The sequence below is a fragment of the Chaetodon trifascialis genome, chromosome 15, assembly GCF_039877785.1.
Source record: "Chaetodon trifascialis isolate fChaTrf1 chromosome 15, fChaTrf1.hap1, whole genome shotgun sequence".
NCBI lineage: Eukaryota > Metazoa > Chordata > Actinopteri > Chaetodontiformes > Chaetodontidae > Chaetodon > Chaetodon trifascialis.
Window position 1 is genome coordinate 25,605,096 of NC_092070.1, and position 8,772 is coordinate 25,613,867.

Genomic DNA, 8,772 nt, shown 5'->3' on the forward strand with positions numbered 1-8,772 from the left:
ACAAGTACAACACATGTACAACACATGTACACGTACAACACGTAGACGTACAACACACTCTTTGACTGTAATGTGTTGTGGTCAGGGAGCAGTTGGAGACGCGGCGGTCTGTCGCAGCACATGAAGTCGGTGTTTTGTTTTGATGAATTCTGGATTTGTTTTGTCTTCCTGTTCTTTGACGCGTCGTCTCCTGCAGATCAAAATGGACTCTCAGATGACCAAGCAGGCTCTGAACGAGATCGAGACCCGACACACCGAGATCATCAAGCTGGAAAACAGCATCCGCGAGCTGCACGACATGTTCGTCGACATGGCCATGCTGGTCGAGAGCCAGGTGTGTTGACAGGAAGGAGTCAGAGTCGGCGTGTTGGAGGCCGTCTGGACGTCACGCCTTACCTTTACGATGCGTGTGTGTTTTCAGGGAGAGATGATTGACAGAATTGAGTACAACGTGGAACACTCCGTGGACTACGTGGAGCGAGCCGTGTCCGACACCAAGAAGGCCGTCAAATACCAGAGCCAGGCCCGCAAGGTAACGTCTTCTTTTTAGGAGAGAAGACAACCGCGACTCCCAGAATGCATCGCTGTAAGACGTTCAGTGGCAGAGCTCTGGAGTGTGTTCGTGTGCCGGACTGCACAAACCAAAATGAATCACAGTCAAGCAGTTTCTGTCCCTAACCCTAACCCTCGTGTACCAACCCCTGTGTCTCCTGTCCCCCTGCAGAAGAAGATCATGATCATCATCTGCTGCGTCATCCTGGGTGTGGTCCTGGCGTCAACCATCGGCGGCACGCTGGGCTTCTAAGACGCTCCGCCTCCCGCCGCTGCGACGACCGACACCGACCGACCGTCTGACCGCCAGCAGAGAAAAGAAACACCAACGACAACCACACAAAAACTTGAAACACAAATGCAAGACAGATAACCAATCAGCTAGGAAGAGATAACAATCCAATCACAGATAAGAGGAAACACCGCAGGGTTGGGTGGGGTTCAAAAAACAAAGACAAAAAAAACAATAAAGCGCCATCACATAATAGCTGACTTAAATACATAACGTATACAAAAGAGGGTACAAATAAACCTACTATTTATTACAGATGTACATGTAAATGTATTGAACATATGAAGCAACACATGGGTTAGCTACCTGTAAAAACTATAATATGACATTTACTTGTTTATTTGTTTGTTTGTTTGTTTGTTATGCCTTTTTTCTTATTTTTTAACCGTTTCTTTCGTTTTTCGAGAGTCTCCGGACAGTGATGGTGACTGCTGCTGGGTGGACTTCTGCAGGACGAGCATTCCCGAGCCCACCCTTCCTCCTTTCTTACTTTCTTACGTGTATTTCCTGGCAGAGCTTCTGGAGCTGAGCACGTTCTCGAACGCGTTCAATGCATGAGCGCCACTTTCCAGTTAAGCGTCGTCTTACTGGAGGACAGAAAAGTCTTTCCAGCTCCCGTCAGAACTTCCTGGAGCTGCAGAGCTGCGTTCGAGCGCGGGAGGTTGTGGAATGCTGTCCTGCAGGACGAGCGCCCGCGGCTTCGGTAGAACCAACCTTGTCCCCGTGTTTCTGGGAGGGAGGGACCGACCTCGCTGTTGGCTCAGCCACCTCTTTAGACCACCTCTCATTGGTTGCTCGCTCCTGTCATTCACCTCAGTCAGTCTGTTAAATTAGTTTAGACTGGCAAAGTCCAACCTGCCACCGCCATTTAAAAAGCGACGCAGAAAGAGCGTGACACGCCGCCCACTGAACTGTTTTTCACAGCCAGCTGATTGGTTGGGAAGACATTGTGTGGGGGGGGGGGAGGGTGTCATCGCAACGTGGCAGGTTTCCACGACAACAACCTCCCCCTCTTGTCACACCTATCCAACCAAAGAGCAGGGGGAGGGAGGCCCTCTGGTTTTCCTGCTGAATTCAATTGGCCAGCGGCAAAAAACGCTTGACTGACAGGTGAACGGTGGGAAGGAAGGGGGGGGGTAGCAGGAGGAGGGTTTAAAGGAGGGTGGGAGGAGACGGACAGTCAATCTATGCAGTTTAGATAAGAGGAAGACGACTTGTCCCGCCTCCTCCTCCTCAAATAGCCAATGAGAATTGGGGGTTCACGTTACCGCACCAAAATGCTCATCGCGCTGATCGCTGTAGAAATACTGTAGTCAAGGCCGGGTGGCATCTCCAAGCTGTCACAGCCGTTCTTCCGGAAGATTCTTAAAAATGAAGAGAACACATTAAAAAGTAAAGAAGAAAAACAAAGTTAAACAAAGTAAAACTAACAAACAAGCTACAAACGAGATGGGCCGAACATGTCGACATCTCCAGCTGCCGGCGTGCCCTGGTCACCTGAGTGTCGTGGTAATGACGTTGCTTTTTCGTTTATTAATGGGGAACGTTTGTTGCTTCGTTGTTCCGTGGTGCTGCTGTTTTAGTGCGTGCGTGACGTGTCCCGTGACGTATCGGCCTGACATCATTTAGCGGTTACTGTTTAGTCTGTATGGTTTGAAGCATTTGCCTGTTTCCTCCCTGCGTCCCTCCATCTCCTGCCTGACTGTGTGTTTGGGGAATGTGATGTTTGATTCACACCATTTAAATGCCTGAGTTGCACAGGTGCTACTGAGCAGGAGAGGCTTTTCCTATTGGTGGATTTTCTCTGTGGAAGGTGGAACATGTGACACACACATTGACACACATTCACAGCACAGCACATGCATGAGCGCCTCATGTATACATCTCACACAGAAACTCCCCTTTAATATACACACTTTGAACTTTCGTCACGCCAGCGCTAATGTTGGACCGGGTCAGTTAGCATGCTCTTGAATTAGCTCGTTTTACATGTAGATCATGCTGAAGCTGCTCGTTTCTGTGTGGTCAGACCAGCGTTGGGGAAAGAGAGAAATTTAAGACCATTTTTGAGCGTGGAAAGAGTTGACTGACATCAATATCAAGTTTGACTGACTAGCTTTTAGCTGCGGCTCGTGGTCTTCATCAGCTGATGATGGTTGAAAGTTTTTTGGGCTGTTCAGTCAAATCAGTTTCATTTCATTTTGCATTTCCATTTTACAAACGTGGCAATATATGCAAAGAAAATTATTATTATTGTTGTTGTTTTGAAATGTATTTCCTGTGTATCAGACTGAGCTAGCATTAGCAGTCAGCGGTATGTCTGCACAAACAGGTTACTTAGTCCCTGAGTACCCAACACGTACAGACATGCGTTACATTTCCACACTACAGAAGCATGTTTTCTTTTTCCTGTTAATGTGCTCAGAAGACACAGGGGCGTGTTGAACACAGTACTGCGACTGTGGTTTCAGACTGGGGGGTTTAAGGAGGAAGGTTTGTCCGTGCACAGGCTCTGTGAGACGGAGGTGGTCTGCTTCTGTTGAGGCCTTCACGGGATGATCCTGCACATCTGGATCCCTCGATGCCACCTTAAACTCCCCAGAGTCAGTCTGCACCACAGTCTGTGTCAAAGGAATAAAGTCAGTTTGTTATGTTATGATTTATTTGGCAGAAAACATGTTAGCTAGCTAGCTAGCTCACCGTTTAGGGGCTGCAAAGTTGTTTCTGGCATTCAGCGTATCCACAGTGAAAATCCTTTAATTCATTTTGTGTTCAGTGAACAACAGTTGAGACACTTCCAGACTCGACTGTCAGAAAATACCCGCTTCTTTAAGAAAGAGTCAAAGCTCTGTCGTGCTAAGGCTACGCTCCGACAGGAAGCTAATGGGATGGTTGATTGATAAGTGTTGTTAGCAGACAGTTGAAGCCACGGCGTGACGAACGTTTGGTCGTGTTAGCTGATTGTCATGGATGCTTGTGGTTGCCGGAGCGACGTGTAGACGTGAGGGCGTTGCTTTGTTGAGTATGTGTGTTTTCTCGGGAGTCGTAGCTGTTAGCGTTGTTAGTTGTAGATGTCTGTGATGATGTGTAGTCGCTAGATTAAATTAAGGACGAGGATTTTAGCCTCAGGTTTGGAGAAGAGAGCAGGTGGGAGTTTTTATCGTTTTCTTTGACTTCCCAAAACCAAAACTTAACTTCTGTGTTGACCAAAGCTTAACAAACACACCCAACCCCTCCAAGCAGCAAAGTCCAATAGATGTTTGTTCAATGAATTGTCAGTAGATGTAGAATTCAGCACTTTTCTCTGCTGTTGTGTTGTCGACGTTCATGGCTATATTCTGTCTTTCTAAGTGGTTTCTAAGTAGTTTTGCTGTTTTAGACTGTAGTGCAAACACTGAATTTGTCCACAAATTGATTGAATATCAAACCATGTTTGCCCCATCAATTAAATCCAAGGATGCTTGTTGTAACTACATTTCCCAGGTGTCTTTAGACTCTTTCAGAGTGTTGCTTCGTTTTGGACATTTCACATGTGTGTTGAGGAAAATGAGAAATCTGGGAAACGAGGGTGATTTGTCTGTTGGCTGTTTTCAAAGTCGATACATTTTGCCTCCACCAATCCCAGTGCTTCATTCATCACCTGCCACTCAATCATGAAGTCAGCCACACTGTATTTAATTCAGTTACATGTTCATGATGGTCGATGGTTGTCAAGGTGACGTCACGGTCGTCGCGGTAGTCTTGGTTAGGTGGCGGATAGAAATCGGTAATGTGAGGATGCCGTTGTATCACCAGCCAGCTTGTTGATACTGATGTTTTTTGCCATGTGTTTGTGTGTTTTCTGTAGTGTCCGTCGGGCTTTGCCGCCAGCCTCTTTGCAAAGAAAACATCAACAAACATCACAAAACCACAAAGGCATTAAAGTTATTGATAATGAAACAACTCGGTGAAGGTTAGGACGTTCGTCAGAGTATTCCGTCCCCTGTCCTTTTGTCTTCCCATTTGTGTTGTAGTTGTTTGGTTGTACACAAACACGACGTTGAGGATCGGGAGTCTGCCCCTTCCCTTCCCCAGCAGACCCCATCCATCCCGTTGTGCATAATAATGATAATAATAATAATTAAAAAGGCATGCAAAGCGTTGTGGAGTTTGCATGATGGTGTTTTTTGTACCCCACCCCAACCTGCCCTCCATGTCGTGCACTTTACCGCTCATCGGACCTGTCTTTGGTTAGCATGTTAGCTAACTACTTTACACGTTCTTACTTAATCTGCTTTCTAGCGTTTATTTTAAAGTTACACACACGTTGGCGTTACAGCTCAGCGTGTGCCTTGTTTGTGATGTTGTTGGAACAGTAACTGGATTTTTAGGGTTTTTTGTTCAAGAGCAGGTTGATTTCAGTGTGAGCCTGTCAAAGATGAAATTGTCAAATACGCTGCCGTTGACTTCAGCCATCCTCCGTCCACACGACCCCTGACATCGACCTCCAAACCTTCCGCTAGGTCACACACCACGTTATCACCTGATCTCTGTTTGTTTGCTTCCACTGTTGCATTAGTGTTGTGTTTTTGTGGAGGAATTGTCCCCACAAATGTGAGTTATTGTTGAGCATGAAAAGCGTGGGCCGCCATCCACCCAGCCTCGTGTGTGTGCAGCATGCCTCCCTTCCTCTTCAGTGAAACCAGATCGGTGCAGAAATGCGTGAACGTGTGCGTGTTTGTGTCGGAGCAGCACGAGTTTGTTTTGATGTGCGAAGCGTCCGATTGCAGGTCCGCGGGTCGCAGCTGTTCCGTGAACTCCGCTTTGTTTTTATGGAAAATTGTGACAGATGGGAAAAAATAAGAGATCAGACCTATTTATGGACGCCATGATCACTGTTATTATTCTATTTATTAAAATCCAAACCAAAGCGTTTTATGCCCCCCCATGTGTTCTCAAAATGTTCGCCGCTAATATCAAAGAGCACAACGCGAGTCAAGTTTACATTGAGATGTTTGTCACAAAAAATACAGAATAAAAACAACATCAAATGCTACCATAAGGATAAAAGCCCAGCCCCCCTGCCCACCACCAGCCCTCACTGCATGTTGGTCTGTCCGCCAATCAAACCGACGAAGCTCTCCAATAGTTTTCTCAACAACGACGTCTGCCTCCACACGCCCTTTCTTTTCTTTTCCACCTGTAGATGTTAGCTTGTGGTCTGATTAGTGGAAAATATGACGCATAATCATCTGTGAAAAAAATGAGCATATATAGGCTTTTCCTCCACTTGAGGCATATACGGAGACAATGGTGGTGCTTTCTTCTTCTATTTATTAATTGCTGTTATTCTTGTTTCTTTGGTGTGTACAGCTTGTTTATCGGTGTCTGTGTTCACACTACAGGATCAATGCTGCCCTGCAGGTTTCAAGGTTTTGCTAGCTAGTCAGTCGCTAAATATCTTGTTTCACGGCTGAATGGTCAAAGCCAGTCAAGCAAAGCTTCTTGCCTCCCGCCGTCCACAGTCTGGAATTGTTTGTGTTTCGTAACACAAGCGATAAAATGAACAGTCAGTGGTATTTTATGAAGGAGCAGTGCTAGCTAACAGTGCTTTGCTGTAATTGTCCTCATTGCTGCAGAGTGACTTGATTCTTCGTGACCTTGACTGCAGTCTGTGCACACAACCAGCCAGCGGACATAAAGACGGAAGAACCGGTCAGAGGAGAGGACGGCTGCTAAGTGTAACAGCCATTTATTATTCAATTAATTCTCCAAACTTCAGACCTCTTCTGAGGGGGCGTCGACATATCCGTCCAGGCTGCTGCGATAGCAGTTAGCTTAGCATTTGATTTAAGACTTCTAAATGGTCTCACAACAAACATCTTCATTTCAAATGACTGTTGAGCCGCTGCAGCAGGTGTGACTGGAAAAAACATCACGATCCAAAGTCCAGCGCTTGCTAGCTAGCTCTCATGAACCTACAGTGAGCATTTTCCTGTTTGTGAGAAAGGACTGCAGCCTTGTCAACTGAAGTCACATATATAGGGAAGATTATACATATATATATACACACACACGTAGATATATGTGTGTGTGTATATTTATATATACTGCATTTCTACATCTGTATGTATGTGGCTCTGTAGCCTTCCTGCTTCTGTTGGCTGTACAGTTTTTGTCAGAGCGGGGTACAGAAAGCAGAAAAAAATCATCCGGAGAGAGTTTGGGTGCGACACCAAGACTCCAAAGATTGACTTACCATTAGCCGTTAGCTGTTAGCCTTTAGCCTGTGTGTAGAAGTAACTCGACGTATTGTTTCACACACGTATTGAAAAATGATACGTAGTTCCTTTGGTTTGAGGTGGTTTTAACACACAAACGTGTGCCAGCACAGGATGCCCTGCAGTTATTTCTGCAGGTGAGTGTTTCAGTGTGAACCAGCACACGAGTGTCTGTCTTCCACGTTTGGACTCCACAGACACCGAGTTCAAAGACTGTGAGGACTCAAGTTGGTCGTGCTTTTCTGTTCCTCCGCTGTCGGACGATTAAACTCTTCTCCACGATGATTTTTGTCTTCCTGAAACAATTTTCACAAACCAAATCCTGTTCGGTGCCCTGCTCTGTGTGACGCTCAGCGACAGCGTCGGTTTGTTGGCGCGCCGTGGCTTCGACCGGCTCTCGGCAGCGGTTGCAGCTGCGATTTGATATTGAGTGTGGTTTCTGATTTTTGATGTGAGGCTCCACCCATACGTCTTTCTGCTCTCTCCGTCATACGAGACAGTATTTCAGTTTGTACCAGTGTTTTTTTCCCTAGTGGGAGGGGTGGGATGAGTCAGGGGGAGGGGCTATGAAAACAGACCACGCCCACAAGGTCTCTGCCATAGCAAGTAGGAAAGTCAAGTAAACAACATTGTTGTTATCATTATTATTGTTATTATTATTATTATTATTATTACCATAAATAACAAATGAAGATGCAGTAAAACATTTGCAAAAACCCAGGAGAACGAGCGGCTTCACACAAAGTGATCAAACTAACATAAAAACTTTAAAAAAGGGAGGTTATGACGATTCTATAATAGCAATGATTTAAAGAAGTACAAAAGGAGTTATGTTATCATAAATAATAGTAGTAATATTGAATGCTCGCAATTTTGTCAAACTGAAACTGGATTCTTTGTGTTATGTAATTATTGTAAATAACTTCAAAGAGAGAAAAAATGACTTGCATGTCTATGTATAAATCTACTGAGATATCTATTCCCGTCAAAGTTGACAAGTAGTTCGATCTCTGTCCTTTTTGCCACTTTCGCTCCCCCTCTAACATCACCCGTCCTCACCTCCACCCCTCCACCTCCCACCTCGTCAGTCCCTTATTCTCTCAGTGTGGGTGAGAGACGACAGCAGAGAGAACGAGAAACATAGCTTCCAGCGTCCTCGTCCGCCATGCTTCAGTTCAGACGCCACGTTTACACCAGCCTGCGAAATCAGTTTCACACGCGTACAAAGAGGACGTATGATGGCGCTTTCTCGTCGTGGGACGTCCACCGAGAAGCACCGTCGTACTTTTCTTTGTCTCTTCATTTCTGTCTAAAACAAGGACGAATCCACTGAGACAGTCATGAAAGGACACGTGTGTCAACAGGTATTTGACAAATTCTGCCTTTTTGGTGTAAACACAGCCACACCTCCATCCATCATCCCAGTTCCAGAGGCTCCACCCACTGGCTCCTCTGATGAAAGTGCTTCCCTCCATATTAGGAAAATTAACCCCGCCTACAGGGCTTTCCAGGCCACGCCCCCGATCACTCCGAAGCCCTGTTAGCGAGTTTCCGAACTCTCTCTCTCTCTGTCTGACTCTATGTCTCTCAACCATAGCTAGGTAGCCAACCTGCTTACCTAAAACTTGGCCTACCTGCCTGTTTCCCCAGAGTTTAGCCTGCACCATA

At 45.9% G+C, this 8,772-nt stretch overlaps 1 protein-coding gene across 1 annotated transcript in view; it reads left to right on the forward strand.

Moving 5' to 3' along the window:
* The window catches only part of LOC139342977 (syntaxin-1B), a 40,484-nt gene extending 31,712 nt beyond the window's left edge, over nt 1-8,772 (forward strand). Inside the window, exons 8-10 of the mRNA XM_070980333.1 lie at nt 197-334; nt 422-532; nt 725-8,772. Of these exons, the coding sequence (XP_070836434.1) occupies nt 197-334; nt 422-532; nt 725-805 (330 nt within the window). The 3' untranslated portion in view covers nt 806-8,772. The remainder of the gene's footprint in view (nt 1-196; nt 335-421; nt 533-724) is intronic.